Raw genomic sequence first — 22,199 nt, forward strand, 5'->3', positions numbered from 1 at the left:
GGAGCCTTCCGGTGGTGGGGCGTCCTCCAAATGCTAATGCTAAATGCTAATGCTAATGATTAAGTCGGTTAAACTATTGATTTAAGCCTATTTTAGTTTGTATGGGAATTCTGTTCACACTTGTGACACGTAGTACAATTTTAATTTCTAAACACACTTGTGACACGTGCTTTTCAGATTTTTGTTTACAAAATTTACTGTATCTTTTAACTGGTGTAACCAAATTAGTTGAAACTTGGAGCGTTTGTTAAGCGATAGTATACGAACCGATTGCTTCAAAAAGTTTGGCTCTACCATTCATAGTTTTGATAATATTTATAATCAAACTTTAAAAATCGATTTTCTCGAATAGTACACAGCTGACGATGCCCTCAAATTATTTTTTAAAATGTCTATTTTAATACCTTGAAAACATATTTAAAAAAAAAGTTTAAATCTATGCTCATACCATCCTCTGATACTTTTGCCGATTTACATGTTTGTAACCCCTTAAATATATTAAAGAAAGCAAACACCGTCAACAGTTGTACTAACGGTAGCAAAAACACATTTATTTCAAATCATTAATGCAATACACCCTCATCGCTCGACAATCTTCACGAACGTCCCGTTGACCGGCCGCAGCGTCATATCGGTTTTGATGCGCACCGTGTTCTCCGGATCGCACGCCAGCAGCCGATAGTGGCCGAGCAGCTTCACCAGCGTGGCCTTAATCTCCAGCAGGGCGTACTTCTGGCCGATACAGTTCCGCGCACCGGCACTGAACGGAATGTACGCGTACGGGTGCCGCTTGGCGCTGTTCTCTTCGTTGAATCGCTCGGGGTCGAAGCGGTCCGGCTCGGGGAACACTTCCGGATTGTTGTGCATGGCGTAGATCAGGACAGCTATGTCGATGCCGGGTGGAATTTTCTGTCCATCGATGACCATGTCGTGGGCGGATTTGCGCCCGATTACGGGGACGGAGGGGTGAATACGGAGCACCTCTTTGATTGTCATATCCAGGTATTTGAGTTCCTGCAGCATGCTGTAGGTGAGTTGGGTGTTTTTGAAGTCTGACCCTAGCACTTGGGTCATTTCTTCGTGCAGTTTCTGCTGGACGGCGGGGTTCCGGGCGATGTGGTACGCTGCGAAGCTGATGCAGGACGTGGTCGTGTCGTGGCCGGCGAACATGAACGTGTCGACCTCGGCGCGAATCGCGGAATTGCTCAACGGGTGACCATCGACGGACACGTTGAGCAGCAGCTCGAGCAGAGTCATTTTGCGCTTGCCGTAAATGTCGGACTCCTCTAGCTTCTGCTGCGTTGCCTTGCGGGCCTGTTCGCTTTCGAGCTGGGTCTTTCGGGTAACGATCACGGAGTCGGTGAAGTCGTGCAGTACGGCCACGGCCGCCTTTTGACGCTTGGCGGCTTTTTGCATGTAGAAGAAGACTTTGTACTCGCGCATCATGCTGAACAATCGCCGGAAGATTATGTCGGACATTCTAAAAGGAAAAGTCGGTCATAACAGCTGATAAAATAAAAGATAAGCAACGCAATACTCACTCCTTAACCGCCTTCACGTACGACGAGTCAGGGTTATCTTGCGCGTTTATCTTCACACCCATTGCGGACTCGGAAATTATGTCCAGCGTGCACAGCGTGACGTCCTCGTAGATGTTAAAGTCCCCTTTGCCAACGCGATCGCGCAGTTTTCCAACAAAGTCCTCCGATCGCTGGTTGAAAATGTCGAGAAACTCCTCCAAAATCTTAAAGTGGAACGCCGGCGTAATGACCTTCCTTCGCTGGGCCCACTTCTTCCCGAGGGCAGTCAGCAGCCCCTCGCCGAGCCATGGCTTCATAAACTCGTAGATAATCGATTTCTGGATGGTTTTCGTGTTGATGACCTGCTCGACCACAGGGCCGCTGGTCACCTGAAGGCTCGGATAGTTGAACAAACTCTGTGTGATCAGATTTTCTCCAAACCGTCGATGGAAGCCAAAGAAGGTTCTGAAGATTCCCGGCGGGGTTGGATCCTTCCGGAACTCCAGCGAATTGCCCAGCACTGGAACCGAGGGAATCGTGGCGAATTTTGGCAGTAATCGCTGCAATTTCCTAACCAGGAGCATGTTCCCAACAATGGTGGTCACTAGCCAGGTTATGGCAACGACGAGAATCGCCGACACAAGTAACGCCAACATCTTTGCAGTGCTACGCAGTAGAAATTGAGTTTAATTAAGGGAAGAAGATCGATTCACCTTGTGCGACCTCGTCGTCCAAAGAACTAGCCGAAACTGACTGATGTTCGCTGTTTTAAACGAAAAGGAATTGTAAGAATTGGAGATAACGACCTGTACGCATCATGTTGGGCCTTAAGTATTAGATTAACGATTGTCCATGTATTTGGTAAAAGACGGAGCAAAACAGAATGGAGTAAGCTGAAGATTTGGAATTTGGAGTTGAAATCATGCCGATTCATTCCGCTTAGGTGACGAATGACAAATTTTATGCTGAAGTCATCTTAATTGAAAACAACCACAACTACCTTTGGCACTGCTAATCTAATCTGTTAGTCCGCTTGATGCGTAAGGTGTCGTCGCCAGTGTTACTTCAAGTCTCGTGCAGTGCAGTCGCACCAAGATGTTTACGGCACTATTATTGGCATTACTCCTACTAGTCGTAACCTGGCTGGTAACGACCCTAGCCCGTAATTACGCAACGACACGCAAACTAAGGCGTGACCTACCCAGCTTCAACGTGCTTCCGAGCGTCCCACTGCTGGGCAGTTCCCACCTGTTCAAGGACGGCACCGAACCTCCGGAGATCTTCGCGACTTCGTCCGGCTTTCACCGGCGCTTTGGCAATGACCTAATCGCGCAAAGCTTCCTAAATCAACCGTCGCTGCAGGTGACCAGTCCCGAAGTGGTCGAGCAGATCATCAACACTCGGACCATCAACAAGTCACAGATCTACGACTTTATGAAGCCATGGATCAACGAGGGACTGCTGACCGCCGTCGGGAAGAAGTGGGCCCAGCGGAGAAAGATCATTACGCCGGCGTTCCACTTCAAGATTTTGGAGGAGTTTCTGGGTACGTTCAACCAGCAAGCTGAAGTGCTGGTTGATAAGCTTCGCGAGCAGGTCGGACAGGGTGACTTCAACATCTATAAATACATTACACTGTGCACGTTGGACGTAATCTCTGAGACCGCCATGGGAGTGAAGATAAACGCGCAGGACAATCCGGATTCGCCGTACGTGAAAGCCGTTAAAGAGTGAGTTTGAAGTTTGCTGGTTCGACACAAAGACTGATAAAATTTCTTGCAGGATGGCTGATCTGATCCTGCGCCGTTTGTTCAGCGCTCTGCGCGAATTCAGATGGCTGTTCCCCTTTTTGAAAATGGCCAAACAGCAAAAAAGGCTGTTGAACGTGCTGCACAGCTTCACTGATTCGGTGATCGTCACCAGGAAGAATCAACTGGAAAACGAATCCGCCCAGCAAATAACCCAGAAAAAACTCGAAGAGTCCGACATCTACGGCAAGCGTAAGCTGACTCTCCTGGATCTGCTGCTTAACGTGTCTATCGACGGTCACCCGTTGAGCAATCCCGACATCCGCGAAGAGGTCGACACTTTCATACCACATCGCCCGCAACCCCGCCGTCCAGCAGAAGCTGTACGACGAAATGGTGCAGGTCCTTGGACCAGACTTCAAAAACACAACCCTAACGAACAGCATGCTGCAGGACCTCAAATACCTGGACATGACAATCAAGGAGATCCTCCGAATTCACCCCTCAGTCCCCATCATCGGCCGCATGTCCACCAGCGACATGACCATCAATGGAACCAAGCTCCCCACCGGCATCGAAGTCATCATCTTCATCTACGCGATGCACAACAATCCGGAAGTGTTCCCCGAGCCGGACCGTTTCGACCCCGAGCGATTCAACGAGGAGAACAGTGCCAAGCGTCACCCGTACGCGTACATTCCATTTAGTGCCGGAGCGCGGAACTGTATCGGTCAGAAGTATGCCCTGCTGGAGGCGAAAACGATTCTGGTCAAACTGCTCGGAAGCTATCGACTGTTGCCATGTGACCCGGCCAATACGGTGCGCATCAAGTCGGACATTACGCTGCGACCAGTCAACGGCGCGTTCGTGAAGATTGTTGAGCGTTGACTGTTAAAATAGCAGGACTTACTGGACTCTCGACTTAACATTGTTGTTTCGGTTGCATTATGAAATTCACTTTAGCAAGTATACGAAAATATACATTTTGAGTTCTGTCTTATTCATTGGTACTGGGGAGCCATTAAAAAAAAGCCAGGCAGCAAGCTTATAAGTATTTTCCTTCACACAAATCGAATTGGCACGATTTTTTGCACCACTCGATTCGAAATTTATTCAGCAATTTCCTATTAAACTTTCAACACTGGCAAAATAGTTTTACTATCAAAATAATTAAATATTTTAAAATGTTTTCAAAGTGAGAGAGAATTTTCAAGCAAGATAAGCGTTTCTCGAACACCGACGTGTAGGTCAAGTACCTAGAATGCATAAAATTGCATAAATGCGCTTCTCTAAAACGGATGTAAACTTCCGCTCTAACTCCTCTTTTAGAAGAACTTGTTTGGCATTTCGCGTAGATGATTCCCAGCATGCTGTGCCAGTGTTTTTTTTTTCTGTATCGAATTTCTAGTAACTTTCGATGAACTTCACCAACATGAACAACTTTCTTGTTATGTCACGGCATAACTATAACTTTGACTTTTTATCACTATTTTAAAATCGGATATTGAATACAATTGACGCTTAATTGGGTACTAAAGCCCTATGTCAATTTTTATGTACAACGGTAAAAAACACGATTAAAAACCATTTCTGATCACTTTTTTTCATTTTAATGCAAAACAAAATATTGACAAGACAACATTTTTTCGATGGATCAACTATGGTCCCCTTGGAACGAGCTGTCAAGTAGGACCTTTTCTGTCAAGAAGGACCGCGAGGTTTTTTTTTCAAAATTGATTTAAAAATCCATTTTAAACTCTTTGTGGTCGTACAAAGGATCATTGTACTCAGAAAAAAAATAAGCTTTATCGCTATAAACAATAATATCAGCAATCTAAGCTTCATTTTAGGACCCAATTTAGTATTTTTAAAAAATAGCTCAAATTAGGAAGGTTCGTTGAGCAAAAAAATAAAAAGAATAAAAAGATTCAAAAATTTAAAATTAAATAGTTATGTTTATTCGAAAACTTTTAACAACAATTATTATTTTTAAACAAAATTAAGAAATTAAAAATTTTAAATGTCTTAAATAAAAACAAACTAAAAATAAGAAATTTTAAATTCTAAAACTAGAAATACCAAAATTATAAAATTATAAAAATATGAAATTACCGAATGATGACGCTTAAATGTCTTAAATAAAAAAAAACTAAAAATAAGAAATTTTAAATTCTAAAACTAGAAATACCAAAATTATAAAATTATAAAAATATGAAATTACCGAATGATGAAAATACGTAATTTTGAAATTATGAAATTAAGAATTTATGAAATTATAAAGCTATGAAATTTTGAAATATTGAAATTTTAAAATTATTGAATTATGATATTATAAAATTATGAAATATTGAAATTATGAAATAATGATATTATGAAATTATGAAAACATCAAATAATGAAACTATGAAAAAATGCAGTTATGATATTATGAAATTACGAAATTTGAATATTAGAAAATTATAAAATAAGGCTGGTACAAATGTTTTGAAAGTTTTTCTTAAATTCTTAAGTTCTTAAATTCTAAATTCTTAAATTCCTAAATTCTTGAATACTTGAATTTTTAAATTCTACAAGTCTTAAATTCTTTATTTCTTGAATGAAACTTTTGAATTTTTAATATTCAGGTTTGATTTTTTTTTAATTTGCAAATTTTAATTTTATCAATTTAATTTTGAAAAGTCCTAAATCCTTAAATTTTTATTTTAGCATTTTGAATTTTTGAAAAAATCTAGTTTTTTGATATAAAAATTTCGGGGTTTTCGTGAATTTGTATTTTTGAATTTCTATATTTCAGATTTTTAAAACTTTCGAAATCTCGACTTGTAATTTCTGATATTTTTCAGGTTTCGAATTTTAAATTTGTGTTGAGCTATTGAACGCCACTTTCCGTTTCTATTATTATTCAGCTGCGTACCGCTTGAGACAAATCTTTTCGTGACCCTTTTTCTGACCGTTTCTTGGCTGTTTTTTTTATGGAGCTTTGCATTCCTTCCGATCTGCGTATCAGCCTTAATCTCAGGCTAAATTTGACTTTTTCATAAACTCGAAGTGTTGAACAATAGCTGGCCTTCCGAGCTACCTTTTAACATTGCGGGTTTTGTTTAACAGATATCTGTTTCTGAATTACCAAAATAGTTTTAGCTGTCAAAATGCTTTTGCGCCCTTTTCAAATGTTGCTACAGCATTGTAGCTAATCATAGATTTACACCACTTGTTCAAAGGTGACAAAGTGTGTACGTGTTTCGGATATTTAAAGTTTTTAGATTTAAGTAACCAACTCAATTAAAAAAGGCTTCTTCATGAACAAAACTTCAACAACCACTGTGGAATCACTTCGCTATTTTATTTACACACTATTTCATCCCCCTCAAAGAACTTCACTTCCCCGCTTCCCCCTCACCACCACATCCACCACTGCTAGCATCCTGCCCGATCTGGGCCGCAATTTCGGCGTACTTCTCCTTCCGGAAGTCCTTCCGCGCCTCATCCAGCAGCACGTTGTGCAGCAGGCTGCGGTTCTGGGCCAAGTTCTGCACCAACGGCGGGTACGGGTTCCCCCGCAGCTCCAGCACGGCCCGCTTCCGGTACCACCCGGGGTAGTCCTTCGGTGCCTTGTACATCCGCGTCGCGGACACTTTGCAGTCCTCGAAGCGTGGCGCCAGCACCTTGAACAGTTTGTGCACCAGCTGCTTCTCCACCAGCCAATAGTCGGCCATCTCCATCGTCGGTTTGTGGCAGTCGCCGTACCGGATGGCGTCGGAAATCAACCGTTCCGCGTAGCCCCGGGCCTCGTCCGCCCGCTGGTAGTTCAACTCGATGCGTTCGTGTTTGACCAGCGCCGTCACCGTCTTGCGAAGTTTGTCCAGCCGGCCCTCGGGACCGTCCACGTTCTTGATGTTGCGATGCCGCGGACGGATCGCGATCCTCAGCTGCGACATCAGCTTCGCCACCTCGGCTTGATTCATCGTGGTCTGTTTTATTCAACAAATTCAGCTTTTAAATTCACTAAACACAATTTCCAGCCGCTCCGGTGATTATTCAATCAAAACACATTTTCCGAACACCCGCACGAAGAACGAGCACCGAATGAAAACAAACCAAATGTCAAACTTATCGACCGAAAGTCGCGAAACGGTATAAATCAATGACTTTGCTGGTGCGGTAGACTGGTAAACCGGTTGAATTATAAGTTTACAAAGAATTCTTGTTTTTTTTATTAGGTCCTACACAATAGCTTAATAGGACCTTTTTAAGAAAAACTAGAATTATTTTTTCTCATCATTTTATCTAAAATCTAGATTTTTTTGAAAAGGTCCTATAAGCTATTGTGGATTGTGTCACGTTCCCCAGAAATCCATTCCCCCGAATACAATTTCTCAGAAATCCATTCGCCAGAATGTACCGTTCCCAAAATGTACTGTTTCCCAAAATTTCCAAAATTTTTAAAAAAAATTAAATTTTCAAAATTTCCATAACTTTCAATCTCGCTTTCAATTTAAGAGAGTTTTCCTCTCCAATAAAAAAGAAAATTTAATTTTTGTCACCGTAAAACAAATTTAGAAAGTCTTCTAATAATATTTTTTTATTGAAAATTTAAATCATCATGCAAAATTAGCAATATGCCAGGTCCAAAATGTCAAATTGAATTATACCAAAGAACACCCGTTATCCAATTTTAATGTTAACAATCATTTTTCTTCTTTGTAAAATAAAAATAGCATTCACAAAAACGATTCTATGACAATTTCCGGAATTCCATTTCCCGGAATGGACGTTTTCCGGAATGGACATTATCCGGAATGAACGTTTTCCGGAATGGACGTTATCCGGAATGGACATTATCCGGAATGGACGTTATCCGGAATGAAATTTCCCGGAATGGACGTTTCCCGGAATGGACATTTCCCGGAAAAATTAGTTTTTTTTTTTATATTACCTGATGTGACAATGAATTGGTTTGGCCTAGTCACATTAAAGGAACTCGATATTTTGACAACAATATGATTGATAAATACATGAATGATAAAAAAGAAAGTGAAATGTTCGGACACGAGCAATAGAAGCAAGCGTTGATTATTGAACCAATACTTTATTAACAACCTACTTACTTACTTTTACTTTTACTGCTCGTACAACCTCCGGGTCATGAGCTGTCTCCAGATGCGCTGCCACTGAACTCGGTCCTGGGCTGCTACTCTCCAATTTCGACTCGGAACTCCCACACTTCTCAGATCTTCCTCCACGATCTTTCATCAATGTGATGGGATTACGCGTAAGAGATTTCCCTTCTTGTATTAATCAGTTAACTATTGGACTAAATTTTCCCAAATTTTACTATAAAGCAGAATGATTATTCTCAAAGAAGGGAAAACCTCATGAAAAAAAAGCTTTTAGAAAATCAAGGTAGAACGTGTACTTTAAAAATAAACATTACCTACTTTAAAAATAAACATTCTGCTTAATAATAAAATTTTGAAGAATTTAGTCACAAAAGTCAACTGATTAACACAAGAAGGGAAATCTCTTACACGAAATCCCATCACATTGATGAAAGATCGTTCATTTTCAAAGAAGGGAAAACCTCAAGAAATTTCATTTTCTAGAGGTTTTCCCTTCTTTAAAAATAAACATTATTCTGTATAGTTCAAAGTTCTTTAACGAAAAACTAGGTAAAATTTAGTAGAATTAACAAAAGAAGGGAAAATTCTTATATAAAATCCCATTAGTTTGATGAAAGATCGTGTATTTTTAAAGAAAGGAAAATCTCAAGAAAGTACGCATTATATGTACATTGATTTTCTGAAAAGCTTTTTATTTTCTTGAGGTTTTTGAAAATAAACATTCTGCCTTATAATAAAATTTGGTAGAATTTACTCACAAAAGTCAACTGATTAACAAAAGAAGGGAAAATTCTTACATAACATCACATTAAAAGAATGTTGAAAAAATCTTGTGTTTATCTAATATCTATCGATCTACACACCAATGTTTTTTTTTGCTGAAATTCAGTAAAGTTTTACTGAATTTTCATCTACTGAAATTGCAGTAACCGATTCAGTAATTTAGATTTTACTGAATTCTCAGTTAACTGATATTTGTCACTTTGACAGATGATTTACTGAAGTTTCAGTAAAATGGTTGTCAAAACAACTGAAATTTAAGCACAAGAAATGTCAAATTATTTTGCTGAAAATTCAGTAATTTTCTTTTAGCAGTTTGACAGATCATTTGCTGAAGATTCAGCAATCGTTGCTGATATTTCAGTTATCAAAATTTGATTTTGCTTGTCATTGAAAATGTTTCCAGTACTGTTATTTATACATTTATTTCATCAATCGCCCAAATCTAAAAAAAACAGGTGGTTAGCATCGAGGCATTGGTTATTAACATTTTTTTACATTGGTTTCTAAAGATCACAATACAAAATTAAAAAAAAAACTCAACATATTTAATTGAAAGAGGACTTTCTCTCGGCAGCATCCAAACAATAAGTCATAAGTAACATTTAAGTTTGACAGATATGCAGTTACTGATTTTTCAGCAATGTTTTCGTTCATTACCGAATTTCAGCAAAAGTGATGATTGCTGAATCGCATTCAGTTAATTATTTTACTGAAATGGCAATCCAAAATTTGCTGTGAATGCTTGCTTCTATTGTTCGTGTCCGAACATTTCACTTTCTTTTTTATCATTCATGTATTTATCATTCATATTGTTGTCAAAATATCAAGTTCCTTAAATGTGACTAGGTCAAACAAACGGGGTACAAACTTAATAATTCTTAATCACAAGTAAAATTCTTAATCACAAGTAAGCGAGTAGGCAAGATTCCATTCATTGTCAAATCAGGTAATATAAAAAAAACTATTTTTTCCGGGAAATGTCCATTCCGGGAAACGTTCATTCCGGGAAACTTCATTCCGGATAACGTCCATTCCGGATAATGTCCATTCCGGATAACGTCCATTCCGGAAAACGTCCATTCCGGATAATGTCCATTCCGGAAAACGTCCATTCCGGGAAATGGAATTCCGGAAATTGTCATAGAATCCACAAAAACAACAACAAAAAAAAAGAAATTGCAATTTATTCGGCATTTGTATAATAAATTTACCATGACTGAAAAAGAAGGGAAAATTTCTTAGAATAATAGAACGAGTTATAGGCCGAATTGGGTCCTAAAATGAAGCTTAGATTGCTGATATTATTGTTTACAGCGATAAAGCTTATTTTTCTGAGTACAATGACCCTTTGTATGACCACAAAGAGTTTAAAATGGATTTTTAAATCAATTTTGAAAAATTAACCTCGCGGTCCTTCTTGACAGAAAAGCTCCTACTTGACAGCTCGTTCCAAGGGGACCATAGTTGATCCATCGAAATTTTTTTTTGCATTAAAATGAAAACAAGTGATCAGAAATGGTTTTTAATCGTGTTTGTACCGTTATACATGAAAATTGACATAGGGCTCATAGGGGCCCAATTGTTGTCAAAAAAAGAGAGTTCAATTTTTATATTTAAGAAATTCCAAAAAATCTAATCTTTGAAATTACTGCATCAATTCCTTATATTTTTCGAGAAAGAAACTTTTCTGGGGAATGGTTTTCTGGGAAATGGTACATTCTGGGGAATGGTTTTCTGGGGAACGGTTTTCTGGGGAACGTGACACATGTGTTTCATATGTTTTTAGGACATATTAAAAAAAACTCTAGAAATATATCACTGTCCTATTTTTTTTTTGTTTTGAATTTGTGAATTTTTTAATCAATAGGTGACATTTTCGTATGTTTGGCAGGTTAAGAACTCGCTTCTAATTTAATCGAATTAGTTCGAAAATTTAAACAAGATATTTTGTAAAACTGGCAATAGAATCATGCTTGCACACTTTATCACTCGATTTCAGTTGAAACGCTTTTTATGAGCTGTTATTGAACGCCAAAGTGCTGATTTGGGCACATGGAGTTAGATGCTGTTCCCCTAATATGTTATCTTATAAGGCTTTCTAGTCAGAAATTTACCAACACATTCAAAGTATGTTTACATTACAGCTGGACGTTTGTTTGCATCCTTTGTATCAGGTTTCCTATCTCTTTCTAGCAAAAGTTTTTTGTCAGGCGACTTCTAGCTGGTTTTTTTGACTAACCGCCTGATATGACAGCCAACATACTTCGGAGGGCAGTGACAGCTCGAGCTCGATCCGTAAAGCGACCAAAAAGCGGGGGCCAACTAATGTGAGTATTGCGCGTATTCCCGAAAAAGACACGCGGCATACCAGCCTCGAAACGACGCGCCGCACTTTCGGCAAATGCGCGCTGTCAAATCCCATACTGTGTGTTTTGTTTTTGTTGATCTTCTTCTTCGAATTGCATGGTATTGTTGCCGGGAATGTTTTTTATTGCACCAAAAGTGCAGAAAATCGCTGGCAACAGTGTCTGCGGCACATTCTGAAATGCCGCGCGGCGTGTACCTTCGAGAGAAACGGACAATATCGTGGCCCATACATACAATTTGACAATTTTGCCATCAGGCTGGTTTGAATCAACAAAACATTTTGCTAAACGTCAAAGCAACTTTATCAAAACAATAAAAGACTTTTGTGGAATTGAAAAAATCAAGGTTTATATAACATTTTATATTACATTAGGTCCCTTAGCTTCAAGAGCCAAAACCAAAACAAAACTTAAAGCAAAAATACCAAAAGCGAACATTTTCTTGAACCGGTTCGGTTTCGATATTTCCTCCCAAATCCGGCCCACACAAAATACTCATCAAATCAAAACGCGCATCAAGTTTGAATATGTTTCTCTCGTTTGCTTTTGTTCCTGTCTTCCTTCTGCAAAACTCCACACAAGGCGTCATTCACAAACAACTTTGAGTGTTGTTTGGAAAAAAAATATGATCGATCCTTTTTCTATCAAAATCTAAAAAGGTCAGAACTGTTTTCATGTGAAAAGTCTAAAAATGTAAAAATCAATGGAAATTAAATATTGTATGGCTTGTGGACAATCGCTAAACACCCTTGTCAGCCGTAGAATGTCTACGTGGTTTGGGAACGTCCCTCCAGTAAACGCTCTCTCTAGATTTTATGCTCTCACTCTCTCTCATTTTATGCTGCTCTCCCGCTGGAGCAGCCAAGTGTCATTCGCCTCTTGTTTTTCCTCTGACGGCTCGCGTTTTTAATTCGCGCAATCAAGTTTTCCGCAAAAGTTTTGTGCGTTTTCCGACGGCATCAAACAAAACCGACGGCGTTTTTCTTGTGTGAAAAGTGACGCGATTCGCGAGTGCGTGCTTCCGGGAAAATAAAGTTGAATCCCGTAAGTCAAAATCCGAGAAGACCGGTTCCGATTATCCGGATTGTGAGGACCGTGGCGGTCCGTCTGTCCGTGGTGTGGTGGTGCAACGTATTTGTGTGTTTGTGTGCAAAATTTATGTGTGATAACCAGCAGCTCCCAGTTAATAATCGCATGCATGGATTGTTTTTTGCAATGTTTTTTAACACGCAATCAAAAGTTCCGTCCTCTTCCTCTTGGCGTTCCCGGCCAGAGGCGCACCAGACCAGAGGGACCAAAGTGGCCCGCCTGCCGGAGTGTGCGTGTGGCCTGTGCAAAGTTCTTGTTTTCTGCTGACCAAGCCAAAGCTACACCAACAAAACACACACTTGTCGTGGTCACCGTCGTCGTCGTCATCATCTCTAGTGGCCTCCCCCCTGGGTCTGGCCTAGAAGGCAGAGCCCCCCATCAGTCTGGATAGATGGCTGGCTGGCAGGCCGTTTGCGTTTGTATTTGTGCAACCCGACCGGAGGAGGAAGGGAAGTTTTTGTAAAATAAAGGGGAGCAGTGCAGAGCCCAACAAGAATGAAATCGATTTCCACAATGGTCTCGTTCCCGTCCCGGCCGCGCGCGCAGGTCTCACTCTCTCTCAGCCCTAAAGCACTCGCCCCAAACCGTGGTTGTTGGTCTACGCCGCGGTGGACCGCTGCTGGCAAACATGCATGCCACCCACCCATCAACCCGTCCGCCTCACTTCAACTATGTTGCCAGTTATAATCCTCAAACCATGGTGACGACTTTTTCTCTCGTTTTAAATAGATCGTATTACTGTTCCAGACTTTCTGTCTATTGTTTCTCTACTTTGATAATTCTTTGTTCATTTTGGTTTTGTTCACGTCCATTTAATGTTTCATTTTTCTGATCGATTTGGTGTCTGCGCAAAGTTGTTGATTGTGCAAAAAAAATCAGGAAAAAAACCTTCTTTAAAAACTTTTTTTTTAATTATTTTTTCCTTATAAAACTCAATTTTAATAAAATTTAACCCCTTCTAAATGCTCAATTTCTGATTATATTCTTAAATACTTATATTTTTAAATTCTGAAATTCTTAAATTCTTAAATTCTTTTATTCTTAAATTCTTGAATTCTTAAATTCTTAAATTAGTTATAAGCTTTTCTATTTCTATCCTTTTCCTTAGTAAATCTAGAAGGTTTTTTTTTTTTAATTTTTCCTTCTCTTGCCAAATCCATTGTTAGAATATCCAATTACATCAAAATGAATTATAGTTCAAATCATAGTTGAAAGGAACTCCAAAACTCTATTAGGTTATAAGAAATACGGAATTGTTAATTGATTATTTACTAATAAAATAAATTGAATTGAATTGAATTGAATAAATTCTTAAATTCTTAAATTCTTAAATTCTTAAATTCTTAAATTCTTAAATTCTTAAATTCTTAAATTCTTAAATTCTTAAATTCTTAAATTCTTAAATTCTTAAATTCTTAAATTCTTAAATTCTTAAATTCTTAAATTCTTAAATTCTTAAATTCTTAAATTCTTAAATTCTTAAATTCTTAAATTCTTAAATTCTTAAATTCTTAAATTCTTAAATTCTTAAATTCTTAAATTCTTAAATTCTTAAATTCTTAAATTCTTAAATTCTTAAATTCTTAAATTCTTAAATTCTTAAATTCTTAAATTCTTAAATTCTTAAATTCTTAAATTCTTAAATTCTTAAATTCTTAAATTCTTAAATTCTTAAATTCTTAAATTCTTAAATTCTTAAATTTTTAAATTCTTAAATTCTTAAATTCTTAAATTCTTAAATTCTTAAATTCTTAAATTCTTAAATTCTTAAATTCTTAAGTTCTTAAATTCTTTAATTCTTAAATTCTTAAAATCCTCAAATTCTTAAATTCTTAAATTTTTAAATTCTTAAATTCTTAAAATCTTAAATTCTTCAATTTATTTTCGCCAGAAAAATAGACATTTTTGGAATCATATTTTAGGTTCGAAACAAATTCCAACATTTTCGAATGTATTTAAAAAAAATCAATTTCAGCATCATTAAATACATATTTGATTTTTTTATTTTATTTTCTGAACTTCCAAAAGTTTAATTTTATGAATTTTTTAACCCTCCACAACCCAACGCCGCCTTTAAACGGGCTTCGATTTAAAAATCACCAAAAATCAATTTTCAACCAATTTTTGATCTTCAAAAAGCATTGGAAAGAAGAACGCTTAAAATTTTAGAAAATTTATGAGTTGAAAGTTTTACTTGTTTTGTGTGACTTTGGAAATGTTTTTAAAGTATATTTTTTTTGGGGGTCAACTTTGGCTGAGTTTAATACTAACATCTTCTATATATATAAAAAATTTCGACTGTTTTGTTCGAACGCAAATCAATTCAATACGGAGCGTCGGATAGAGGTGCTCTTTGTTGCGATGAGTTCGTATAAGCTCAAGGAAGGTTCTTACGCCAAAAAGTTACAACTTTGGCCACTCTGGAACCGGTTCCGGAAAATCTAAAGATTATATGGGAAAAGTTACGTAAAATCAAATTTTAATCACAAGAGGCTAACAAAGCAAAAAAGTTAAAAACGTCAACAAACGAAAAAAAGGCAGAACAAAGTTTGTCGGGTAAGGCTTGTTTCCTATATTTTAAGTAAAAAGAAGTATACAGTAATTTTTCTAATGTCCCAGACTATGCCTCTACCAATTTTTAAACAATTTAAATGATAATGGTGCCATTTTATAGCAGAAAATGTGAAAAACAAGCAAAAATTGAAAAAGTGACTATAAAAACATGAAAAATTAGAAAGGCAAAATGTAATGATAGGAGGTGGTAGAATAGGTAAAATACTACCAAAAACAAACATAGACTAAACAAGATAACTGCAAATTAAAATACTTGAAATGAAACAAGGAAAACATAAAACAAGAGAAGTTAAGTTTTTCGTAGAACAAAAGTTGCTCAAAATGATATTTTATTTTTCCCTTGTTCAGGAGCAAGGGAAAAATAAAATATTCGAAAATTTTTGGGATATTTGAATTTTAAAACTTTATTTAAAATTTTTAAAGCTTTCAGTTTTTGAATTTTAGTTTTGTTTAATTTTTTATATTATTGAATTTGGTTAATACAGTACTTGCCCAGTTACCGAATGCTGCTCGCTAACTGGGCTGAACAAAAAATTACGAGGGGACCACCGATGCATAATATTTTCCTGATGAAACAAAAAAATAAAAGTTACTCAAATTTGTTTACCATGTTTACTTCTTATTTTTTCTAATTGTGACTTGAAATTTGTTAAATGCTTGAAAAAAGTTTATTTTTGTTATTTAAATTGATTTTTACATCTACCAACCCCTCGATCATTTCGGTTTGTTTTGTTTTTTTTTACGTTTGTCTGCTTTTTAACTGGGCTACGGCCCAGTTATCGGTCGCCCATTTAAAAAGCAGCCCAGTTACCGAACAACTACTGTACATTTTTTCATTTTTGTATGTTTTTATTTCTAAATTGCTGATTGGTTTTATTGTATTTCTCAATTTTAAAATTAAAACTTAAAATTGTCTAATTGTCTAAATTTTTTTTTATTCTGCCAGACAATTTAATAATAATCCGTCCTTTTAATATTAAGTTTGTGCGTTTTGAGATTCGGCATTATATGGTTATTCAGAATTTTCAAAATTATTGAGATGTTTGCAATTTTCAGTCACATTTAAATGAGCAAATCATAATTATTTGTTTTTTTTCATCAAAACATATTGCTGTTCCTTTTGAGCTGCGTACCACTTCGATCAAAATCGGAAGTATCAATTTAAAAGGTGCCAGAGTCCTTCCGAGCTCCGCATTAGCAAATTTTCAATTCAATTCGGTTTTATTTGTGAATAATTAAGTTACAATGAGTTCATTAGGGTACATAACAGAGTTTTCGTGTTCCTTTCAGCTGTGTTTTACATCGTAATTCAATCGAAAAATTATTACTTATAACTATGGAATAGACAAGAGTAAGAAAAAGTTTTCAAAAAACTTACAGAAAGTACTCCGCATTAGCCTTATAAATACTAGCCTTATATTTGGGGTTACCGTGGAGATTTTCCCTTATCCCCATAAAAATGTGGAGCATCAACACTTTGCATCTTCCGAATCCCTTTCTTTGTCTCAGGTGCGCGTTGGAGATGGGAGCGGCCGGCAATATGACAATGTTCTATGTTTGTCCCATTTAATATTAGTATTCAGTCTGCAAAGACGGTGTGATTGTCTTTCAATAGAAGGTCATATTCCCTTTCTCGGCCTTATCATCGCCTTATCAGAAAATTAATCGTGAATTATAGCTTTCATAAAGTGTTTTTGACTATTTCAAAGTAATAAATAGCTCAAATAAAAGTGTGCAAGTCTTTATTATTGATGTATTTAAAAATCCAGAGTTTTTATTTTTTAAAAGGTCCTGGGTGCAGAATAGTTGTCCGCAAAGCGGCCTCAATTTAGAACTGTCAATGCGGAACCAATTTACTGTTCGCAAAATAGTACCAAGAAGTGGCAAGTATTGTGATCGATCTATAATTTATTTTGTCAAGAATAAAAAAAGTCGATGGCGTCGAGCTATTAAGGTATTCGAAGTCAAAACATCTTAAAAAGAGAGTTGAAATCGAGATTGGCATGATTCGTTGCTAAAATTTCAAAATCGCTGTCTCACGCAAAACCTATGTTTATGACGCTTTTTGAAATGTTAGCGACGAATTATCAATAACTATGAATGGTACCTGCCAAATAATATTGGATAATCTTACTCCGATATTATCACTGCACATCAAAGATACATAATCTCGGAACTTCCATTCGGTTGCTCTTCTGATTCACGAAATTCCACCCACTTTTGACACAATTTTTCATCAAGCTTGAACATAGTTTTCTACTTTGTTTATGTTTACAGCTGCAGTGCTGTTGTATTAGTGCGGAGCAGTGGGGAGCTTTCGAAAATCACGTTACGCATTCTGTCTTTTCAGCACCCAGCTATAAGCTATTGTGTTTCATATGTTTATATCTGGAGTTTTTTTTGAAAAGGTCCTATAAACAAATTTTCATATTTTTGCTTTTTGGGTGTTTTTAGAACCGCCTTGAATCAGGGGTATTCAAAAACACCCAAAAAGCAAAAAATGAAAATTTTGTTTATAGGACCTTTTCAAAAAAAAACTCCAGATATGACCTAATAAAAAAAAGTCTTGAAATCGAGCCAAACATTTCATTAGGGCACAAAACCAAAACGTAAACATTCAGGATTATTCCACTATTCCATTCATTAGTACACTCCCTACATGCCCTCCAAGAATCAGATTGATAACAAACAATTTCCTATTGAAAAAATCAAAAACACAAAAGGGCACATAACCATTTTCACTGCAAACCAAAAAAAATGTTCAAATGTGCCCTTTTATTTTTCGTTAGTTTCTCGTACTTGAGGAACTTTTTGTGTTATAAAGTGAACTTTTCATGCATTCTTAACACTAATTCACCTAAAAAAACAGTTTAGTTTACTTTTCACCAAGGATTTCTGCAGAGAAAAACTTCGTCAAAAAACAATATTTGATACGGTCCCGCGGCTGCTGTTCAGTACACTTTAGAAGAATTCTTATGTTTCACGTACCTTATGTACACTATTCAATCACAAAACTTCACCAATTATCAAAATTTCTACTGAATTCCTCATTATTTCTAACTAAACAAAAGGGCCCGTAAACATCATTCAAAACAACAATCCGGTGACAGCGCTTTAGTGCCCTTTCAGCTCTCTTCGAAATTGCATTTAGAAAGGGCCCATTATGAACAACAGTTGGAAAGTTAAAAGGGCCTAATAACGAGATTTTCTTAAATTATGAGTTTTATTGCGAAAATCAACATAAATTAAGAAGAATTAAAGCAGAGTTGAGGATAATGATGTGTTTTATCGTATCATCAGTAAAAATACCAACAGTCAAGCTTCTTTTTTGAATAGGAATTGAAACAAGTTGTCCACTTTTTGCAAGCGATTTTCTCGAATCGCGGTTTTTGGTTTTGTGCCCTAATGAAATGTTTGGCTCGAAATGTCGTTTGAATAGCGGTTAACTGCAAAAGTTACGAAAATAGGTCTTAACGCTTAAAAGTAAATTTCCATATAAATTCCCCCTTTTTCTCTCTCGAGCTTGGGAGTTTAGTTGTCAACATTTGCAAATTTGGTGCTGTTAAGAAAACCCCACCCAAGTCTTCACCCTGGTTACAACTTCCTACTAGCAGCACACAGACAGGCAAAAAAGAAGAGAGTTTACCACAGACGTCGTTGTCGTCGTCGAGTCACCAGTTTTCAACAATAAATTTTGCGATATTGTTATGGACGTTGCTTCCCAGCAATGTAAGCGAGCTACCCTACCAACGGGACGGGAACAATGCACTCTGGGGCCCACTTGAACCAACACACACACACACCAATCTACCTCCAGAAACCAATACCAGTTGGAGAAACGACCCAACAAGTTGCAACGTCGTTACATGAAGTGGTGGTGTGCTGGTTGGATCTCCGGCTTCACTATACACAAAACAATAAACAAAGGCAAATCAGCAGAGCACACACAAGCACAGCACTCATCCACTCTTGGATAAAGTGTGGCTGTTTTGATACGGTTTGAAAATTAATTTAGAGTTGGAATTTAGCATCGCGTTTTGCTGCTCGTGGCAATGGGATGGCAGAAATAGAGAGACAGAGAGAATAAAAAAGACAACAACACAGGGAAACACGCCACCACTACCCCCAGGGCCACACCATCAACGGAGATGAAAGCCGGAGAGATTGACCGGTTGTCGGGTTAAAATGTTTCGAACAGATTTGCCTGTATGAAATTAATTTAACCATTTAAAAGCTAAATTAGTACTGTTCTGATCCAAACTACAGGAGCTGGACAAAATAATTGGGACAGGAAAACTCTCTCTCCTTCTTCTGCTCTCCCTCCCACTCGAATCGGTTAGTACAGCGAATGGCTCAAAGAGGCCGATTGTGCTCTTTCACTCTAATCTGGTTCAAAATTGTTAGCGCTCGGTTATGTATCAATCATTGATTAAATTGTTTAAAAAAATGTTATCGAAAAAAAGGTTGATGTGATTTTTCTGGCTGCACAACATCAAAGACACATTCGACAGTAATTTAAACCATGCCAAATTCAAATTAGCGGCTCATTGAAAAAGCCCTGTTAAAAATTCGTACAGAATTAATCCGAGTCGCGCAAATATATTTAATAATTAGTAAGAAAGGCAAAATGTAACACGGGTTCTGATTTTTGATTCAAAGAAATCAGAAATAACTCGCTCATAGTCGATGGAAACGGAATTGAAGCGGGCAACCATTCGTGAGCGACCACGAATATCTAGCAACCAGCCTGACAGTCACAAACGAATATGCTCAGAGAGGATCGAAGCTTGGAAAATATCAGCGCGACGCTCGTTTAACCTACACTACTAGTGTAGGTTAAACGAGCGTCGCGCTGATATTTTCCAAGCTTCGATCCTCTCTGAGCATATTCGTTTGTGACTGTCGTCGACGGGCTGGTTGCTAGAGATTCGTGGTCGCTCACGAATGGTTGCCCGCTTCAATACCGTTTCCATCGACTATGAGCGAGTTATTTCTGATTTCTTTGAATCAAAAATCAGAACCCGTGTTACATTTTGCCTTTCTTACTAATTATTAAATATATTTGCGCGACTTGGATTAATTCTGACGATTTTTTAACAGGGCTTTTTCAAAAGGCCATGTTTTTTCATTGCAATTTATGTTTTTAAACGAGATTTAGATTTAATTGAATACTTTTTTTTTAGCAAACTTAACTAAGATTTGAAAAAGTACAAAAGAATAAATCGTCGAGGATTTGAGTTTGCCTTAAATATTTAAAATATTATGAGATAAGTAAATATATCATCAACTTGAAAACAAAGTTATTATGTTTTTCGAATTGTGAAGATCACTTGTAAATAAATAAATAAATATTTTTTGGGTTACGAATGACCCTCTTTTATTTAAAGTTACCTTGATTAAATAAACAACAATTATCAAATAAAAAAAAACAAGGAAAAGATGCATATAAGAACAAATCAACACCACAATCTTAAATGGCTATGAAATAGCTGGAATAGAAGTGCTCCATTCTCAACCTTATTCAAGTAGACCGGTATCCAGTCTCCCCGTCGAGAATTGGCGAAATTACTTTTTTACTAGAATTATCACATGAGCAATTCTCCACAAAATCGGCCGATTTCGACCATTTTTTTTTTTTTTATTTGGCTCAAACTTTGTGGAGTCCTTCCATGACCAAAGAAGCCATAAAAGGCTCCATTCGTTTTTTTTCAGCTAGGTATTGGTGAGGGTTAGTCAGGAAAAATAGGTTAACTGATTTTTTTTGCCGATTTTTGAATTTACTTTTTTTTCATAAAAACTCAATTTCCCAAAATCCGTATTTTTTTTAAATTTTTGCTGATGTTTTCTGGGCTTTAGAAATGTACTTAACAGATTTTTTGACCGTTTTCAAGATATCCACTTAAAGTTATTCTATTTGAAAAATTCCCGTTTTTTCGATTTTTTAAAATAGTGTCCATGATTGTCCATCTCGGAAATTTTGTTTTCGAAAAGTTCAAAAAATTTCCAATAAAATTGCCCAAGAGACATTGCAAATTGGACCTCTGGTATGTGAAATACAGTGAATAAAACAAAAACAAACAGGAAAATTTCCAATTTTCAATGTTTGAATGCCTAAGATGAAACATTTGTAAGGTTTTATGATCTCCTCGAAAAAAATATTTTGAAAGTTTTGGAATCAGGTTTGTAACTTAATCAATAAAAATCTGTAAATAAATTTGATTTGCCAATTACGTCAAATTTGATTTTACATTAAAAACTGATGTAAACATTTTGTTTTTTACTATTTTTTCCCCAATTTCCTCAAATTTCAAATTTTTCAAAGTGGGATCTTGTCAAACATTATTGAAAATTGCAAACAAGAAATTAGGATATCAGGGAAGTCAAAAATATTAAGTTTTAACACAGAAAAGATAGGTATAACAAAGAAGGATTACGGAGTGTAGAATAAAAAATTAGCGAAAATTGAAATAAATTTTCTTAGTTATTTTTTGGTTTCTAGTTCCTTGGGGCTAATTTTGCTTTCTTTGGATAGTTTTTTTTAAAGCTGGTCATCGTCTAACCCTTTTTACACAGTATACCATGGTTTGACATTTAATTTCTTTTTCATGCTAATTGAAGGATATAAGGGCTTTGAAAATATTTTTCAAAATGTTTGTAGTTTTTGTATATTTTGATCAGGGCATCCACACATTTTGCGAATGTTGACTGATTCTGCTTTCGTCCCTTAATACACAAACTAAATGAGCGCAACGCAAAATCACTAACGCAGTCATTTGACTCTCACTAGAAACAAACTCACGTTCATTTGACATTCTACCAAAATTTCAATCATCTTCCCCATAACTGCCTTGCATACAAATAATTTCTGCCATCAACCAGCACAGTACGAGCAACAAAGAGAAGTCACCGTTGAGAGAGAAGTAGTGAAAGAGCATGTGCTTTGGTACAAAAGGGCTGCTTAAGTGCCGAGCTCGGCTTCGTTCGTTTCAACTTCGTGTA

The 22,199-nt window shown here is 36.8% G+C and overlaps 4 protein-coding genes across 7 annotated transcripts in view; 2 read left to right on the forward strand and 2 right to left on the reverse strand.

The window, feature by feature from the left end:
• Positions 1 to 524: 524 nt before the first annotated feature.
• On the reverse strand, positions 525 to 2,282 carry LOC120420015 (cytochrome P450 4d1-like). The gene is made up of 2 exons (XM_039582918.2): positions 1,542 to 2,282; positions 525 to 1,480 (listed from the first exon to the last, which is right to left on the reverse strand). The coding sequence occupies exons 1-2, from the start codon at positions 2,174 to 2,176 to the stop codon at positions 580 to 582; spliced, it is 1,536 nt and encodes a 511-aa protein (XP_039438852.1). The 5' UTR covers positions 2,177 to 2,282; the 3' UTR covers positions 525 to 579.
• Positions 2,283 to 2,417: 135 nt separating this feature from the next.
• Positions 2,418 to 4,257, forward strand: LOC120420018 (cytochrome P450 4c3-like). Its single transcript, XM_039582920.2, is given in 3 exon segments — positions 2,418 to 3,250; positions 3,303 to 3,611; positions 3,613 to 4,257. Coding segments are annotated over 3 exon segments (1,488 nt in total). The 5' UTR covers positions 2,418 to 2,615; the 3' UTR covers positions 4,157 to 4,257.
• Positions 4,258 to 6,593: 2,336 nt separating this feature from the next.
• LOC120420017 (39S ribosomal protein L17, mitochondrial-like) lies at positions 6,594 to 7,360 on the reverse strand. Its single transcript, XM_039582919.2, has one exon. It carries the CDS (start codon positions 7,231 to 7,233, stop codon positions 6,646 to 6,648), a length of 588 nt encoding a protein of 195 aa, XP_039438853.1. The 5' UTR covers positions 7,234 to 7,360; the 3' UTR covers positions 6,594 to 6,645.
• A 5,044-nt stretch (positions 7,361 to 12,404) lies between these two features.
• Positions 12,405 to 22,199, forward strand: part of LOC120420007 (uncharacterized) — a 133,512-nt gene continuing 123,717 nt past the window's right edge. For 2 of the 4 annotated variants that reach the window (XM_052709730.1, XM_039582909.2), the window contains exon 1: positions 12,407 to 12,581. The gene's annotated coding sequence lies outside the window, so the exon portion shown is untranslated. Of the gene's footprint in view, positions 12,582 to 22,199 lie in introns of all 4 variants that reach the window. The other 2 variants (XM_039582911.2, XM_039582910.2) reach the window with 2 other exon arrangements.

Source organism: Culex pipiens, chromosome 3 (genome assembly GCF_016801865.2).
Source record: "Culex pipiens pallens isolate TS chromosome 3, TS_CPP_V2, whole genome shotgun sequence".
In the NCBI taxonomy this organism is placed as follows: Eukaryota; Metazoa; Arthropoda; class Insecta; order Diptera; family Culicidae; genus Culex; species Culex pipiens.

Bases quoted from the DNA above. Each gene is read 5' to 3' on its own strand.
- LOC120420015 (XM_039582918.2), bottom strand. From the start codon at position 2,176: ATGTTGGCGTTACTTGTGTCGGCGATTCTCGTCGTTGCCATAACCTGG. The intron at 1,481-1,541 runs GTGAGTATTGCG...TTTTCCTTTTAG, and splicing joins TACGTGAAGGCGGTTAAGGA to AATGTCCGACATAATCTTCC.
- LOC120420017 (XM_039582919.2), bottom strand. From the start codon at position 7,233: ATGAATCAAGCCGAGGTGGCGAAGCTGATGTCGCAGCTGAGGATCGCG.